Genomic DNA, 19,234 nt, shown 5'->3' on the forward strand with positions numbered 1-19,234 from the left:
CTCCGTATACAAGTCAACATAGTTTTCACCCAATTTACCTTTATTTAGAAAAATACTCATTAACCACTTTACTTTTAAGTGTCTCAGTGAAATCCAGGCCCTGTTGAAAGCCTTTGACACTGGCTTTTCTGGAGTATTTACCCAGAAAGTATGGAGTTCATGTTTTTTTCCTGTATTTGCTATTCAGGCTTCTTAAAAATTAAACATTAGGTGGCATATCACCTGTATCAATAACTTTTTCCCTTCGTGGGTAAGCTTTCCCAGCAAGGAAAACACTAAACCTCTCCCTCTGCCTGATAAAGAAATCTGAAATTTGGTTGTTTCAATTGGTTTCTGGTTAGTGCTGGATAACATTTCTAATCAGCCTGAGGTTGAAGGAGGTTACTTTGAGACCTTCACTGTGCCAAACCCTCCTTGTCTAGATGAATTACTAAATCGGATGAAACTTCATCCTCTCTCATTTCCCCTTTAATGATGTCTTTGCAAATTGATGAGCATGTTTTTTTTCCGTGCTTGCAAAACATTGGTCAGTGATTGCTCGCATCTTCTAAACTGAACTGGCTTGAACTAAAATTTTCCTGTAAGTGGTTTACTGAGTTGAAAAAAACCTCTTCGTTGCCCTCTTCTGGGGGTCTAAGAAAGAACAAGGAGCCTGTGAAAACTGTGGATAGCAGCTAGAATGTGGCGTGTGTATCTTGTTATGTGGCCTCATTCAAAGAACGATTTCAGCTGAGGTCTTGGTGTGCTGGGGTACACGTGTTTCCATTCTGCATGGCCACAGTGCAGCCACTGCAGAATAGGGCATTGTCATGTCCTGGGGCTGGGCTCTCAGCAGAGACACCGCAGTAATGCTTTGCCCTTGGAGCCTCCAGCAAAGCCATTGGAACTGGCAGAAGTAATTTCACTGGCTTGGTGAAACACTAATTCCCATAGGAAGGCTTCAAAGTATTGCAGAGGATTTGGTAATTTCTGTTAGCTCCATTTATACAGACAGAAGAAAAGGCAGCGAATGGGGGTGATGTCTCGGAGATCCTGCAATGAACCCTTGGCACAGAGCTGGAATCCATTATGGAAAACTAGTTCAATGAACATAAAGACTGTGAACAAAAGATTTACTTACTGGTTTAGTGGGTTGTTTTTAAAGTCCATGTTCTATTAAAGTAAGTCTCTCTGGCTAGCTTTTGTGGAAAGGAGTATGCACTGGTGGGAAAGCACACAGAAGGAAATCAGGAGAAAGAAGCTGTTGCCTCCAGTCATCTATGGTTGCGCTTCACAGGGTCTGGACAAGATTCCTGCATCTTCACAAAATCTCTAATCTTCTCTTCCACGCAGTGGCTTCTAAAGTTTAAATGAGTGCATATTTATAAAGCATTGTCAGATAAAAACCAAAAAGGCTGAAAACTGTTAAGCAGCTAAACAAATGCAGCCTCCCAGTGCTACAGTTTCTAAGGTAGCCAAATTAATGTTTTACAAACAGAGGGGGAAAATATGTTCAAAAGGTTTTGTTTGTTTGGTTGGGGTTCTTTTGTTTTGTTTTAGGTGGTTTTTTTGTTTGGTTTGGTTTGTTTGTTTTATTTTGTTTTTCCTGAGGGCTCCCTAGACTCCTTTGCCTTAACCATAGCTTTCTGTCAAGTTAATGTTTTTCTATCCTGGTCACAAAAGACATGCTTAAGAATCAAACTCAGTTACTGCGGTCAGACCAGTGGGTTCAGTTTTTGTCTTCCCATCTTGCTGTGTTGGGAAGAAAAAGGAAGAGAAAACAGCTCATGATGTATTGTTTGAAAACTATAATTTACTGAAATCAGGCAGCTCCCATGAAATGTGAGAAGCTTGCATCAATAAGTCCATTTCTCTTTTTTGTCCTAGGCTCTCCATTCATAAATCAAGTTCAGAAGAAGGCTCTGTAGGTCAGTATATGTAATTTTATTTTATACTATACTCTGATAGAATTCTTAAGAAGGTTTTGAGTTTTGCTTGTGCTGTGATGTGAAAAGCTGAGTAAACACAATGCTGGCAGAAGTCAGCAGCTTTCATGCATGGGGGAGGTCGAGTCTCAGCAGCATTAAATTAGCTGCTGGGTGTCTTAGTGATCCCTGAGACTGCCCAGCTAGCATTGCCATGTGATAAGTATGCATCTTTTGACTTCTTATATTGAATTTCAAATGTCTGCATAATAGATCACTGCTAGCCTATCCATTTGTAGTATGAAAATTGCAACGACCAGTGAATAATTTGGGGGTTTGTTATTTTTGTTTACATCAGACCAAAGTCTCTTCCTTTCTTTCTGAAATATTCTGCATTCTTAGGACCTTGTTCTCTGTTGTTTTTCACTTGGTTTGTGGGTTTTTTTAAACATACTGTAAGTAGTTCATATTGCTATGTCTTAACTTACTTGTTGAGCTGGGCAAATTTTATTTTGCTTGTTGGAGAAGAAAATAAATGGGAAAGGGTTCTGTTTGTTTGTTTGTTTTTAAATTTTTTCCTAGATATATTTCCATTCTAAACTTAAGCTGTGTTTCAGGGGGTCAGTAAACACAACTTTAGATCTTCTAGGGTAAGATCCAAAATACTAAAGGCACATGCCGAAACTCTGTGGCATTGTGTAAACTGAGTTCCTTTAAATTTTTCAAAAGCGAAGGGATCAACTAGCTCTTTATCTGTAGCATTTCCGACAGATCAGGCAAAGTATGTTCTCTTGCAGATGGCATAAATTTTATAGCATGTGCTCTGATTAATTCAATGTAACACACTTACATGCCCTACCTCAAGCCTTGTTTCTTTTTTAGAATGAATTAGTTGCTTCTGGGTCATCAAGCCATATGCAGATATGATATTAATGGCCATGGAGACCCAGCCTTGTACAGACATAGCAAAAGCAAGAGTTGGTTGTAACTGATGGTCTCATAAAATTTCTTATGCCAAGTAGCAGAATGTGTGTGTATGTTTATGCATGTGTGCATGTGTTTGTATGTATGTGAAGTATTTCTTTTCTGTATGGATACGCACATATTAGAAAATCATTCATCTGAGTTGTGGCTTACACTGCATAATTGTGGTTCAATAAAAGAGCTAAACCAACAAAATACCTCAAAAACACTTCAAGACTTGACATTAACAGCTCTACAGATATCAAAATGAATGTAAAATATTTTCTGTTTGCAATTCAAAATATGTAAGTTACTAGTTTTTAAGTCCTCTGTTACATCGGCAATTACAAAAGTATGTGCATTTCCCTGAAACAGCTACCTCAGTGTAGTTCTAGTACAGAATAAATAAATTTTTTAAAAAGTTGAATTTTTTTTTATTCTTGTTTTTGACTTAGAAAATACAACTTAATGCTTGCAGCTTCTCCAGCATTTACTAATTAATGTTTCTTTCTGAAATTCTTTCCCCTTTCCCCTCATCTTCCCTCCCCACTTTTCCTTTAGGGAAAATAGACTGGAAAAAGAAAAATAAGTTTTTTTGGCAAAATTTCCGAAAGAACCAGAAAGGACTGATGAGGCAGACTTCAAAAGGTAAATTTCTTTTTAAGGACACACAACCTATCTGTGCAAAAAAAAGAGAGAGCCAACATCACTAGGGAGTAAAAATCATTTGTAATATGTGGCAGATGGGGGGGGATTGTGAATGTGGAAGTATTGTGGATTTGGTTCTTTGTGTCAGGACTCAGAAAAATAAGTCATATTCTGTAGTATGGCATCTACATGAGGCTGGGATGCCTTCTGTGCTTCTGTCAGTGATGGAACATGTGCAAAGTGATGCCCTTAATATATAATTATAAGTAATATGTAATATCTGTAAATAAGGAAGATTTTTTTTTTTTTATTCTGATCAGACTTGATGAGAGAAATTCTGATCTGTTTTAATTAGAGAGATGTTTCTCCTTTCTTTGACATCTTGTTACTTTGACCTGTTTGCTTTAGGCTTGAATCCAACCTCTTATTGTAGGAAAAGACACTGAAAGAAGGAATAGTAAAAGTGGATCTGGTAACTAGTGCAAATGGAGGATCGATTCCACTCAGACTGCCAGATGTTATTCTCTAGCTCTTCTCCAAAAGACGCAGCTGTGTGTTGCTTGAATTATTTCTCTTCCCACAGAAGAGAAATTTCTGCTTCCCCATATCTATCTGTTAGATCTTTGTGTTGCAAACAGATGCTAGTCCAGATCATTAGATCTGTGCTCAGATAGATTGTGAGAGAGGGCAGGAACCCATTCAGGAGGTCAGAAAGGAACACATTTACACTGTCAGTTAAACGTGGGTCCTTGCTGGCTCTCAAATCAAGTTGTAATTGTCCTTGCTGATATGCCAAGCACAGACCAAAAAGGAGAGGTCCTAGAATTAAAAGCCCAAATACATCCAGCACTCTGTGTCAGCTCAGTGGCTGAGATAGATCAAAGGACATGCCCAGTCTCCAATGGCCCGGCATGCTCTTCCTGGAGAGGTTGCCCATCCATTCTGACAGGTGACAACAATGGTCCTCAGGGCTGAGTACAGGACTTTTCTGGCATTAGCACTTTCTGTTTTGATTCTTGTGTTTCAGGGTCAGTAACTGTGTGATGACAGTCACTTTTTATTTCTCCTTCTCGTGCTTTCTTGCTTTCGTTGTCAGAGTAGACAGTTTTCCAGCTTTAATTACTTCCTTTTCTTGCTCAGTTATTTCCAAATCATTCAGTTCTTTGAAATTATACTGTGAGGCTGCTCTGAGGAGGGTCTGTTTCTGGCCAGTCAGATCCACGTGGAGACCAGATTTCAGAGCACTGGATAAAATCCAGTTTCACCCCTCCCTGTGCATCACGTCTTCCACAGGCTTGTTATCTCTGTGCTTTTTTCCTGCAGGAGAGGATGTAGGGTACGTGGCCAGTGAGATCACGATGAGCGATGAGGAAAGGATCCAGCTGATGATGATGGTCAAAGAGAAGATGATCACCATTGAGGAAGCGCTTGCTAGGGTATGATATGTACATACTTAAGTTTCTTTGTGTAATTTGCTTTAGGATGTGGGATATACTAATTCAGAGTTTTCATTGATTTAGAAAATATAGGAGAAGGGGGAGAAAGCCTGCCAGCTTGTCCCATCACAATAGGTAGCATCACAGTAGGTCCCATCACAAATTAGTCAGCAATTCCTGGTTTACATTGCCTTATTTGTTTCAGAACACATATATTTCTTAATATTTTCCTGCTGCTAATAGCTGAAAGGCAATGTTATTGAAGGCTTCCATTTTCAGCAATTAAAACTTAAATACTTGCATTTAAGCTAAAATGTCTTCTGCTTGTTTCTTAGGTGTTTTGGTTTAATAGTCTTCAAGAAAACATATTCAGCCATTTTTGGTATTTGATATGAAAATCAATGCAAATGTATTTTTTTATAAGTACAGCAGCTGTCACAAGTGTTTCTTTTCAAAATCTAAACATTAAGAAACCACAAGAAAAATAACTGTATGGTATAGTCTTTGTGAAGCAATAGGGATGAGATTTTAATTGCTTAGGAGTCAAAAGGTTGGTGGTAAAGTTTCCACACCACTTTTGATTTTGTACCCTTGAGCAAAATAGTGTGATGGAACACAGGGTATTCTGTACAGGCTCCATTAGATATGCAGAAAATTTAATAAGATCATTAATTGGCACTCAGATATATTTCTTTACTGACATACTACATCTTGAAATTGATTATCCTAGAACAGAATGTTGTGTTATTGCCTGAAGAAAATATTGCTATGCTGGAAACATGTGATGGAAAAAAAAATGCAAAATATTAAAGTTGCCAGGTGGTAATATTGGGAATTCTTTTTCTCCTCTGCTGTTCCACTTTTGTGGGAGGTTTGTACTTAGTCGTATGGTTCATACATGTACTGGTACTGTTTCCCTCTAGTGGCCTGAGCTACTAGTAGCAACCTTTTTTGTAATGATACTTCTTGATGATCCTCTCAACTGTTTGACTACAGTAGGATCAGCTTCATATCTAAAGCCTTTATTGGAATACAGGGAAGGTGGCCTTTTTTTTAATATTATAAAAGATGTTTCTGAGTCTTTACTGTGGATCATCTTCTTCATGAAGGAAATAGGCAGGCTATTCTGTCCACTGTAAACTGTGCCTCTGGGAGGGAGATGTGTAATTTAAATTTTTCCAATGACAGTTGATTGAAATTCATATTTACCTATAATTTCCTTTTAAGAAAAAAAAATCTCCTAATTAAACCTTGTGATTCTAAAACAAATTTATTTATTTTGAATGAGTAAGCTATGCATTGCCAGAGTTCTGTTTTTGCCAGTTATGAGAAGGGAAAAAAAATCCTGAAAGGACATTAACTCTTGCTATTTTAATGAAGATAGATAGCTTCTTCTACTGTAAAATTTTCCCTGGTTTATTGGTTTTTTGGGGTTTTCTTCCCAATTTCAGCTGAAGGAATATGAAGCCCAGCACAGGCAACCAAGCACTGTGGATGCTACAGAATGGGCTGATGGTTCTTATTCAACATTTGATGGCTCTTCCAACTGTAATGTAAGTACCTGTCATTCTGATACAGCTACCCAGTATCATTTAATATTTAAATTCTTTTATTACACTACAAAAATTTCTGGATTTAACTGCTGGTTTTCTTAATAGCAAATGTATCATTTGACCTTGTGACACTTTGTTCTGTCTGAAGAAATCTTTAACATGGATTTTAAATCTCCCAAGGTCTGTCGTTGTAGGTACCAATGGTTTTATTGGTCTTATTGTATAATTTTTTTTTTTTTTTTCATCTGGCCCTTTGTCACCAAGCTTTTGAAGCACAACTGATCCCAGGCAAAAAATCCTGTGTTCCAAAATGTATATTAAAGGTGTTTTAGATTGTTTAGAGGGAACTGTTTCACTTTGCTGGTTGACAGCAACTGACAGAGTTTCTTGGGCCTTCCTAGCCCTTGTTGATAACATTTTAGATGAGAGTCTGGTGAAGTCGTAGCTGCCTGCTGCTTTCAAACAGTTCTATCTCTGCATTTGTTAACTGTCAGCCCAGAGTTTTCAGCTTTTTTCAGACCAATAAACAGGCTGTGTTTATTTCTGAGCTGTGTAACTTCTGTTGCTTTTATGGGCACCAGACATTCTTTGTGTCATGCCATTCTAAATTAATGTTTCCTTCCAAATATCTTCATCTTCACTGAGTAGTTTGTTCCACTTCATTTCTTCTTTCATTTCTTTCATTAATTGGAAGTTTGCAGATAAATCTTAAAAAAGAACACTTTCGGTTCTCAAATCCAAGCTCTTAATAACCCATATAATTGAACCATAGGCTTTTGAGACCATTGATTGATTTATTTATTTTATTGTCAGTGGAATTTCCTGCCAACCGCAGCAGACAGCTTCTCCTCTCTAAATAAAAAGAGAAATGTTTTGTGTCATTTTATGTGATGTTTAAAATATTTTGTGCTGGAAAAAGGTTTGATTTGTATTTAAAAAAAAATGCCCGTCTTTAGTTAGATGGGAACAGGGAGGACTTATGTTGCCTTATACTCTGTTCTAATATATCAGAAATGTGCAAAGAACAAAGAAATAAGGATCCTGATTCTTCTGTGCTGATTGCTTAGCCTACTGAGATGGACTTGATCTTTTCCTCATTAGAATTTATAGCCTGATCTTTTTCTCCTTAAGGCCTTTGGTGAAGGTACCTGTAGCACAAGAACCTCAAAACTCGAATTTCTGTGGTCAAATGTCAGGACACTGATTTTCTCTCTTAAATCTTCTAATAGTGATTTATGCTTGTGTTGAAGTTACTGAAAGCTGTGCATACCTGATAGTATTTGCTCCCTAATGGGTCATTGTGGCACTTTTTGTCTAAAATTATTTTCCTGAGCCATCTTTGCACTTTGAGCCACGAGCTCTGGTGCCTCGCTCCGCTGTTCCGGTAGAGTTTGAACCCTCTTCCTGCTAACTTCAATGGGAGATCTCTATTCCATCATTGTGGATATCTCTCAAGATTTTTGCCCTTGCTCCTAATTTCTATTCTGGTTACATTTAACAGAAGCTGTGAAACTGCTTGCCTTCAAGGGAAAAGCAGATCACCTGCAAAAGCGAAACTTCATGTTAAAACAGAAGTTGGCTTGGCTTCTCTTTTTTTGTGGACGAGAAAGAAACTAGGGTTAACTGAGGTGAAAGACTTCAGGCTATAATTGACATGCAAGAGGGAAAAACAAGCAGTATGAAATATCAGATATGTCTAGAGTTGGGTTATGTGTTCACCCAGACTGTTTTGCCAAAGGACATCTCTTTAAAATTACCAGCTTTTGAGAGGTGCAAAGATGGTTCCTTTTTCAAGCCCTTTCTTTGCCAAATGCTTTGACTTCCAATGACGTTTGTGGGATTTGTACTCTGCAAATTTGGAATATCAGCTTAAACCTAAATCTAAAACTAAAAACTCTAGAATCTAAAAATGAAGGCCAAACATTCTAAGGGTGTTCTAAGGGTTTAAGTACTCCATTGCTTTCAAGTAAGTTCTAATCACAGCATAAAAACAGCAAGTTACAAAATAGCATCTAAAGGACAAATATTAGTTGTTGATGGTTTCCTTTTAAGGAATGAGAAAAACAACCAATTGTTTTTTTAAAACTTGTACAACTATCATGTGTTTATGACTAACATCACTGTTGATCATTAACTCATTTTAAAGATTGATTTAAGGATTTTTTTTTTTTTCAGTTTCTCAACTTTTAAATTACTGTACCAGGAAATGCATTTCATACTCTTACAATGCTAAACCCTAAAGATGAATCACAAAGGGTTGAAGGACCATCATCTCAGCATCCAAAGAGAGGCAGCCCAGTGTCATTGCTGTGGTGTTAATTGTATGTCCTTTTTGTTTGCTCTTAAGAAGCAAACAAACAAACAAAGGCATTGCCAAGTCAGTAGGTGACTTGGTTCTGTGCCACTTGAAAGCAGTTTGTAGCTTTTAGTCTCCTTACTGTGATCCCTTTGTTTCACAACAAAACGTGTGTTATTTACTTGGTAACATGGGAATACAGTTGAAAATGTTTTTCTTTTTAGTGAGATGTAGCAGAAGTCTAAAAATTCCTCATTGTGTTTTTACAAATCTATTTCTGTATATATATATGTTTCATCTTTGCTGGAATGAAGGCTTCTCACAGTAACACTAGACAAGCTTTCATTGCCTTGTGCCAAGCACTGGGATGTAAAGCAGGTGCAGATACAAACGGATCCCTTTCTGAATTTTAGATAGGGGCCTATTTGTCCTCAAGAGTCAGAAAGCCCAGGGAAAAAGAGGACTTCAAAATTGTATCACATTCTTTCTGTTCACTGAGGTGCCTTTTATGCTTCTTAAAGATAGAAGCTCATTTGCTAACTTTTGAGGGCTGAAATTCTCAGTTCATCTGAAACAGGGCTTCTTCTTCCCCAAAGCCCTGCTGGTATGGCTCCAGCCCAGCTTGGAGGACCAGTATTAGGAGAAACCAGTATAAATCCTTTCCTGTGCCCTCTCTGAAAAAGTGCTAATTGGTACCAGCTACAGTGTTTGTTGCAGGGGTGAAGGAAAAGAGAGAAGCAGCATGGAGGCTGTGACAGAAGTGTGTGTCCTATGTGCACTGCCACTGACATAAACCACTAATTAACTTTGCTGACATTTTCTGTAGATGCAAGTTAAATGAAGTTGTAATTATCTCTGAGCTGAACTGTTTTGTTGGGCTTCTGTGTTTCAGTTTTGATCAACAGATAATGGTCAGGCATCCAGAGCTCATTAGCGCAAGCTTCCATGTATCAGAGCCAGCCTTTGTTTGGAAGATACTGCAATGAGCTGTGCTGTGCTTCCCCAAGACCTCCCCACCTGCCACATGTGGCCCTAGCAGCCTCAGGAGACAGACCATAAAATTTATGAGCAGGGAGCACAAAGATAGCATCTCCCTCCCACAGTACGGGTGAGAGCCTGCAATGCTGTTTTGCTTCCAAACACTTCTTTAGCCAGGACTGTCAGCCAGGGGGAAACTGGCAGTGAGGAGAATGGCTGCACAGACCTGGAGATGTGCAATGCAGACCTGCATCTGCCATGAGGCTAATGGTGGAGAAACCCCTGCCTTGCATTGCCACCCTTTTCAGTCTTCTATTGATCCTCTTTGTAAAGGATGACAGCAAATTTGAGTCCATGCAGCTACAGCTCTAGATGGAGTGAGATGATCTTTTGTTGCTCCCATTCTCCGTATTATTTCCTGATGGCGTTTTCATTTACAAAGTTGTTAAACAGGGCTAAAAGTTGAAAGGGTGGGCAGTATTGAGTTTGTGTCTACTACAATTGTCACAGGCAGAATAACAGATAAAAATGGTCTTTGGGTCATATTTGTTTCAATCCAAGAGGCGCTGAAGCTAGAGAATCATGATTGTATTACCCGTGGTATAAAACTGACTCTGACAAAAAGCAAAGTCTGATAGAGTTATCTCTGACTTACAGCAGTCATTACTGTGTTGTTTGGCAAGTCTGAAGAGTAGAAAGAAAAGAAATAATTGCAGTATAACTTCTGTAGCACCAATTACCTCGAGTAATTCTAACTACAGCAAATCCACATTGTTCAGTTATACTGTATTTCAGTCATTCTGATTGTAGATGCTTTCTGAATGCAGCAATTTAAAACTTGATTTTTATTCATATTACTGGTTGATTCTTAAAATATTTAACCATTTGTTAGCATTATTATTGTTCAATCTACAAGATTGTTAAAGTATGCAGAAAAGAAGCCCTTCTTTTGGTGTAGTCAGTTTAACTTTTTAGAACCAGGCTGCAAGTCAGTGTATACAGGGAACCAGCTTGGGGAACCACCAATGAGCCATCAATGGAGACTAGGGTCTGATGAGTTCAAGTTTTCTGATTTTTAAGCAATAGTGTTTAAACTGAAGCAGCAGGGATATTCAGAGCATTTTGAGAGCTATGCACTATGTTAGGACCATGTTTTTGCAGTTATCACAGGACCTACCAGGTTTTGGAAGTTGTTTTGGGTTTTTTATTTTTCTATGACAGGCTAAAGGGTGGAAGATATTTCTGTTTCAGTTCTTGGAAACCTTGGTCCCATCTCCAGACCCTGCATGTCCTTTGAAGTAAGAGAGAGGAGTTGCTGCTGAGCGTGACTGTGAATGAATGCACAGCTTTCATCTTTGCTCCAAAGAGTCTGGTGACCCAATTTCTATTAAGATTTCCTGAAAGGCACTGATGTCCCTCATTGTATTGGGTGGTGTATTTATTATTACTATCCAAGTTCCTATAATACTGCTGGTGCTTAGTAACAGTAATGATGAAAAAGGAGCCAATAATAAGACATCTCTTCAAAACGATAGTGCTACATTCCCATGCAATGTGTCCAGCACAGGGACCTGTCCTGAGAGGCACTGGCTGCCCTCCACAATATCAGGGATGGTGTTTAGTACCTCTGGGTGAAAGTTAGCAGCAAAAAAATTACAGCATATTTTGTTACCATCTTTCTTTTCTCCAAGCCTAAGAGCAGTGTTTCCTATGGGCACAATAATACAAAAAATCATGAAAGAAACACAAATCATCATTGCAGTTCCTAGGATACAACAAAAGTTTTAACTAAGGTCAGTCCTGTGGAATGGTGATACAAGAGCAAGAGATCATTGAAGTATTTAGATTTTGTTATGTAGAATTCTGTAAGGAGTTTTACCTATTTGACCTGAAATTTTGGCTATGTGTGCCATGCAAGACCTGCCCTGTTATTATCAGATACAATTTAGCTAGGTCTGCATCCCTAGTGGGACTAAACATTGTCACAAGATTGTACTGAGCAGTTGGCAGTAACATGGCCCAAGTAAACCTCCTGCTCACTGCCAGTAGGATTTGCTCCTGCAGATATGAAGGCTGGATGTAATTAGTCTGTTGTAAGGTCTCTGAGAAAAGACTTCTTGCTATCATGACTGAAGAGAGCTTACAGTAAGGCACAATCAGTGACTGAAGTTAAGTGTGTTCGTAACACCGTGTTTTTTGACTGCATTCAGATCCTGTCTGACTTTACCACAAAATGTTGGGCTACATATGTGGGGGAGGATAAGAGCTGGGAAGGCAAATTAATTTAATATTCATTAAATCACGTTACATTTTGCCTTTGGGCATCTGCATAATTGCTCTTCTCACTACCTAGAGAGTAGAGGACTGTGGTAACAGCTTTTTCCTATGACCATCCTCCATGCGTGTCTCAGCCAGCAGGAGATGCTGTAATCCATAATGTGGTTTCCCTGCCCCCATCTTTTCTGAGACCAAGCCTATTAAATTGGAACAAAGCCTGGCTCAGTTAAAGAACGAGGAATCTCAAAAGCCATGTGTTTCACTGCCCTATTTGGCAGACCCAGGCTGAATAATCTTTACTTGTGATACAATAGAAAATTTTAATTGCACTCCTGCTGGTTACCACTTGCTCCCTCTCCCCACTCCTGATGTTTCCTTCCTTGCACTCAGGACAGTAACGTTAATAGTTTGATTGTTTCAAAATACTCTAAGAATGTATTTTAAATTACTACACTGTTCACTAAAGGGATTTCATTCTTTCTCTTTTTAATTTTTTTTCTCTGATACGAATTTCATGCATTGTTGTTCCACCCTTGGTTTTCTGAAGTGCAGGGAGGTTGGTTTCCAGGGCCAGTGTTGTATTCCATTCATCAACAGTGTAATCTTCACCAAAGAATACAGATTCTCCCCAGGCCTTGCCAAAAGACAAGGTGAACTTGGAGGAACATTGTTAGAAAATCTCTTTCCCATGTGTAGAGGACTCTACAGGAGAACTAAAAAGGAATGCCTGTGTTCTAACACATGTGAAATAATGTATTAAAGAGCTTGATTGTATGAGCCACATACACCTATGATGAGTGGTACATGAGTACAGTTGTAATGTCATTAAAATTAATTATGCTAATCTGTCAGATAAACACTGTGTCTGGCAGAGGAAATGTGTCTGGCTTGCAGATGCAAACATCAGCAATGTGATTCTCAAAATTACTTAACTAAAAGCTGGAAACAGTTAACGTCTAGGAATTTGCCTAAGCAGCTATTCTAGTATCAAGACAGACCTCCTGGGAGAATTAAATTTTTGTGCTCTTGTTACTTATGACAAATATTTCCCACTAATTTCAGCAAGCAGTGTCGTCACAGCTCATGTGTAATATATCTTTCACCAAAGTAGCCATTAGATGCTCCTTTGCTTTCCTTGTAAGTAATTGCAGACCAAACCTAGACATGGAATTACTGTTTCCTGCAACTTACCTGGGAGGGCTGACAGTACCATTGCACATTTTAGATTCATGCAGTCTTTGCAATTCATGCTGTTGCAGTTAATTATATGACGTGGCAGAAACATTTAAGACCTTTGTTAATTTTTTGAAAAATTTTGGAGGCCTTTATTTGTAACCTTAGGATGTGATGCAGATTATCACATGTGAGCCTCCCTCAGTTTTCTATTAACAGCCTGCGCTAGGATTAGAGGCTTGTTAAACATTCTTAATGAAACCCAAAACCTTCAAAACTCAAGTTGCAAAGCCCCCAGTTTAGATCAGTTTCAGTCATGGCCATGAACTTTTAAGGAAATCTGGGATAAACTTCAAGGAAGTCGCTGTCATGTTTCACTTGATGGCGGTCAGTATGTTATTGAAATAGGAGAACACCAGCTGGTTTTATCTGAAGCTTAAATTTTCCATAGGGTTTTACATCAGAGTTTTGGGGCTGAAGTAATTCAAGGGTAAGAACCCAGCTACAACACACCAGTTTACATGGTCACTAGGGAGTAGAAAAGCTGTATATGGTCCCTAGCACAAAGGTGGAGAAAATTGGAAAAGGATATTTAACTGCACGGCTCATTAAAATCAACCAGTCATCAAAGGAAGTGGGTGTTTAGCCCCACTATGATTTCACTTTGTGATTGATCTGTGTCAAATCCAGATTAGCTGGCCATTGATAGTATGATCCTGAGTAAGGGGAATCTCTTCTTGGCCTAAAGAGAGTACTGTTGTGGGTATATCTTTGCTACAGTGCTTTCCACCACTGGATAGCCATGCTCCTAATTAGTAGAGGTTTTGGTCAGTGTTTTCTTGCACTCTAAGATGAATTGTCCAAATTCAGGATTTGTCCCAGGGTTTGTGACTAGGTATGGTTGAATGTAAGAGGAGTGCAAATTTATTTGAGACTCTCAGAGTCTGCTTCTTAAGGAGGGAGGTCTGAGCCTATCTTAGGAGGAGAGATTGGAAGTCATGCTACCAGTGTTTCATAAAGCTTCAACGTGGCTAATTCTAGATCAGTCTGAGATTTCTGAATTGAGCACCATTTGCCTTTCCATTTCTTTGTGATGTTCTTTTTTATAGCAATGAAACGAATTTAGGGCAGGAGGGCAGAGAAGTATCTAAGTTCACTAATTTAAAAAACATTTAAGCAAGGTTTATTTTTCTCTCAAATTAGCCCTTTATAAAGGGAAATTCTCAGAGGGGCTTTTTGTCAAAAGAATTAAAAAGTGAAAATAAAAAGAGCATGGTAATGGGCTTCAGTTATATTTTCTACAGACACAGCCTCCACTCTAGTGGTCGTGTTTGAGGGTCAGTCTTCGTCTTGGGTTTGCAGAGATTCTCTGTATTTTTTTTCGTTCACTGAAATTCCATAGACAGTAATTAAGGAACTGGAGGCCAGCAAGAGGTCAGCAAGCCTCCGTCAGTGAAAACAGGGATTGTTTGCCATGTACAACACTCCCTTTTTTCCTTGTGGTGAATAGAAGATTTGCTTAGAGCTGATGACTTATGCCTTTCTTGCAAGTTATGCAGCTAGCGAGTAACCGGGGGAATCAATCAGTGAGCAGAAAACAGCTAATTGAGTCCAGCATCACGCTTTTTTCTTCTTTACATATTCAGCTCTGGAATCAGAGCCAGTTTGGTGTCTGATCATGTAACTCCAGAGAAGAGGCGTTTTGTGCACCCAGGATACGGAGCGAATACAATACTTAAGAAGAAGGGTCTGATCCTAAATTTTAGGGTTACGAAGCTGACAGCAGTTAAGGACTCGGGGGGAATTACGTGAAACTGAGCTTTAGGCCTATAAATGCCGAAGCTGGTAAGTCACTGAGCATGCAGTGTGATGTGGAGAGGATGTGCCTCTTGTTTCGGAGAGGGATAAAGAGAAGAGGCTTTTGTGGTTATTCTTAGGCACAGCACAGCATGCACAGCATTTCTTGGTTCTTCTCTTCCTTTCCTTGGGCTTTTAAGTTTTTTTTCTGTTCTATTTTCCTTTCTATGACTTGATCCAGGCAACTTCAATAAAACTTGAAAAATTTAGAACGGTTGTTTTTTTTGGCAGATGTCAAGCCTGTTAGAGAGAAAGAAGAAAGGACACATGTAGCCACGTCTCCTAAAGGGAACAGCAGAATTTCTTTGCATTTACTGTAGAGCTTGTAGTTCTGAAGTGAGCTAGCCAGGGCTGGGGGCTGTGATACGATAATTCCCATGAGTCTGAATGTGTATTTTTGCCTCAGTTTGCTGAACAAGAATTGCCTGCTAGGCAAAAATAATTGCAGATTGGGCTAATCAGTTATTGAGAGATTTCTTTACTTCTTAGGTGGGAGGTTTCCTAGAGACAACTGTTTGGGGCTGAACTATTAATGGACATAAAAGTTAATTGTACATTTTAACATCTCTCTAAATGGCTTTACACAGCTCATGTAGAAGTCATGTATGTTTTTGTTTATGGAGCTGGAACAGATTAATCAGTTATGATAGCTTTAACTGGATATTGTCATAGTGTTCCTTAAACATTTTTTATGACTAGCAGGCTTTGCCTATCTTGTGTTCTTTAAGGGCTGCTTCTGTAACCATGAAGTGTTTCCAAACATAGTCCTGCTGAAAGCTAGCTACTTACTTCTGGTTTACATTTTGCCAATTAATTCCAAGCACCCTAATAAATGTTAGTTTTGTGTGTGTGTGTGTGTATGAGTGAAACACTAAATCAAAGGGGAGGTTATGATTATTATTTCTGTGGCGTGTGAAATGGGCTGGGTGTTAAAGAACAGCAGAGCACGGCGTGTGCCTTGCCTCTAGAACAGGCAGCAGCAAAGAGCCTGTGTGAGAAAACTGGAAGAGAAAGCGAAGAGGGCTCTGGGAGCAGAATTACAGAGAGGTCCTTGAATATCAAAGTACACGTGATAATTTCCTTTTTGTTTCCAAACATAAGGCTTGTTACTTGGATCTTGCATAGGAGACGATGCAAAGTGTGGCAGGAGTAGCCAAGTATTCCAAGCAGAAGGGACACTAGATGTGGCAGAGGGAGTCTATCTCTGCAGGATTTGATAGCATCTTTGTGTGTCCGCGATAGTTAGCAGTGAAGAGCCAGGTGGCGGTGGCGGTCCTCATCCTCTCCGTTGTTTTCCAGCCATGTTGTACCTGGTGGCTGCAGTCCTTGGTATTTCCAGAGGCTGTTAAATTCCTCCCTGTTTCCCTGTAGCCCTGCAGCCGAGCTCTCCAAGCTGGTGAGAGCATTGCAGATGTGTCAGGGACGCACTCGCTCCAGGCGGGGCGGGGAAGGGCGGCTCTGCCCAGGGAGCCCCACCAAGGGGCCCCTCAGGCTTCTCCGGCTCCCCGGCAGCCCAGCCGAGCCCCGGGCTCTCTCTGTAAAGCCAGCGTGATTTTTGTGCATCGGCGTTGGCCAATTTGTTATGGTTTAAGGCTGTGGAGCCAGCTGTCTGCAATCTGATGTAATGTTGCCCTGGAAACCAGAAATGAAACACTTAAGCATTCACCACAGAATTACTGCATGCAGCGTTAGCCAAAATAATTAAAAGTTGAGCCATATGGGCTTTCAGATGGAAAAATTTGGAGCAGAGGAGATGGAAGTTAAGTTGTTCCTATTTACTGTTCTGCAAATCCGTCTGTTTTCCCCTTGGAGCACAGGGAGAGGCCTGCTCTGGCAGGGGGACAGGTCAGTGGAGAAGGCCTGGCTGTTTTACCAGCGCGTTAACAACCCTACAGGGGGGAAAAGCCATGTGCTGGGGGCAGGAGGTGTTGGCAGAGAGGGGTGCAGCACAGCCTCCTCCTGTCCAAAGACCCTCTGGCCCAGCCTCTTGCAGATGCATCCTTCCTTCTCTTACAGATTATGGCCAACCTTTTGCAGTGCTGCAACACACTGAAATGCATGTTAAGGGGGGAGAGGGTGAGAGAGGGGCTGGCAGCTGGCTGTGTTGAAGCCCCTTGCCAAGCTCTGACTGCTAGAGCTGTCCAGGAAGCCATTTGCCTGGCCCACAGTGTGCTGGGGAGGTTGGGCTGATTTTCCCATCTTAAGTCAGGGACAGCCACCAAAAAAAAAAGGAATCCTGTCACCGTGGAAATGGGGAGGGTAGAGAGAGTGGGCTGGGGAAGTCAAAGCACTGAAGTTCAGTGATTTCCAAATATGTCGCTTATGGGTTGAATGCTTTACATTTCTGTTTTCTGTTTAATATTAGCTGTAAAAAAAACATTGCTTGAGCTGGAAAATTAAGCTGTTTCCCATGTGCCAAAATGGAAACTTTTGATGATTTCAAAACCTTTTTTTTAAAAAAAAAAAAGTTTCAAAACAGGAAGTGAATCAAAAGTAACCCTTTTTCAGTCTGGTTTCATTTTCAAGGAATCAGCATTATTTGACAAGAAAGTTTCCTGAAGCAATACCACTGGCATAGTCACAGATAGTTTTAGGCCTTTTTGCACAAACTTATTAGCCGTCCTTTTCCTTTACAGAAGATTTTCCATGCCACATGCTAACCAATATGATGGGAAGTAGACTGCTGGAAAGGGACAGACTTGGTTTTTAGTCAACCCATTATCCAACAGCTCCTGTTGTTAGGTGCAAGCTGTTCTCTTCCTCCCTCAGCTGAGCCCTGGCAATAGGAAGGGTCTGTGTCTGCTGCTGGAGGCCCCTGACTCAAAGCATGCCAGGAGTTCTGAAGCAGTGGCAAAGACCAGCTGGAACTTGATTACAATTAGACTTCATTTATTTTGATACGTGAAGGAGACCCCCTGTATTACCCACTCAGGTTTGATGTCAGTACTTTGCATACAGGTTATTTCAGCCCTTGCTTTCATGGTGGTAGTCATGAATGCCAATGTCCAGACATTGTGAAAGCTCTTCTGGTTGTTGTTGAATTTTGGTGACTCTGTGGGGGATACAGTTCTTTATTGGATCCTGGTGGTGAAAAAGTAAGACTGATTGGTTTATTCGTTGGTATAATCCTGGGAGAAAAGATCAGATATGACTTGTTCTCTAAATCTTCCAGAGCTCACAACTGACAAGCAGTAGTCCTGCAAACCAAGGGTGTACAAAAAGTAATGAAAGCAATGACTTAGAGTAATTGCTTTTAAAATAAACATATCTGGAGTGCAGAGGATGCATGGTGTTTGCTAGCCAAGGTGAGCTTGATGGCCTAAGAAGTCTTGACTGAACTTCTTGATTACAGTCAATAATCCATTCTTCATCTTACCTAATGTATCTGTCTTGCTGTTTAATGTGTCACTAAGTTTCCCCAGACATGATCTCTGAATTAGTGCTCATCTTTCTGCTTATTTATCTTATTATAAACAAGTCTGATACTCTACTGCCCTGTTATTCCTGGAGATTGTTATTTATTACCTAGCCAGTCTGCATCCATAATAAATGCATTCCTGTGGCTCTTAGATGACAGAATGGCAGTTCCTAGTGCCACATGATCCATTTGAAGTTGCTTCTTGTTTTGAAGTAACACAAACTTAATGGGAAATCAGTAAAAGGTGGCTGAAGTTTGCTCTGGTGTGGTTCTGCTGGCCTTGGGAGGTACATGCTCATCAGGTAGGCTATCAGCTGCCCTAGCTCCTTCAGGCACTATTTATTCCTTTGGTAGTGTACCCAGGTATCTGCAACTGCTATTTGGAGTCCTGCCCCATGGTATCTGCCATTATTACCACATCCTGACATTTAAGCATATTAGACAGGCAGAAAGTGTTTCTGTGTTTGGCCTGTCTTCTGTTCAGCCTCCAGATAAAAGCAGACAGCATTTTTGCTGGGGGAAAGGGTGGGGTTTTAATTTGTTTATTTATTTTGATGGGGGGGTTGATTTTTTTCTTTTTCTAGAAGTTTCATTAAGGAGAAAAAAAGGATGAGCACACTTTGGAAACCCAGATAGCTCTGCTGACAGGAAGTTGTATGAGAGTTTTTAGAGCCAACCATTAGGAATGCAGTGAATTGGCTCGGACTGTGGGTGAAAACAAAGTAAGGTAT

At 39.9% G+C, this 19,234-nt stretch overlaps 1 protein-coding gene across 6 annotated transcripts in view; it reads left to right on the forward strand.

The window, feature by feature from the left end:
• Window positions 1-19,234, forward strand: part of LOC139794662 (SAM and SH3 domain-containing protein 1-like) — a 532,690-nt gene that overhangs the window by 481,423 nt on the left and 32,033 nt on the right. For 3 of the 6 annotated variants that reach the window (XM_071740526.1, XM_071740531.1, XM_071740528.1), the window contains 4 exons: window positions 1,867-1,907; window positions 3,429-3,515; window positions 4,839-4,951; window positions 6,403-6,504. In XM_071740526.1, the coding sequence (XP_071596627.1) occupies window positions 1,867-1,907; window positions 3,429-3,515; window positions 4,839-4,951; window positions 6,403-6,504 (343 nt within the window). Of the gene's footprint in view, window positions 1-1,866; window positions 1,908-3,428; window positions 3,516-4,838; window positions 4,952-6,402; window positions 6,505-14,767; window positions 15,074-19,234 lie in introns of those variants that run through there. The other 3 variants (XM_071740527.1, XM_071740530.1, XM_071740533.1) reach the window with 2 other exon arrangements.

This window comes from Heliangelus exortis, chromosome 3 (genome assembly GCF_036169615.1).
Source record: "Heliangelus exortis chromosome 3, bHelExo1.hap1, whole genome shotgun sequence".
Taxonomy (NCBI): Eukaryota; Metazoa; Chordata; class Aves; order Apodiformes; family Trochilidae; genus Heliangelus; species Heliangelus exortis.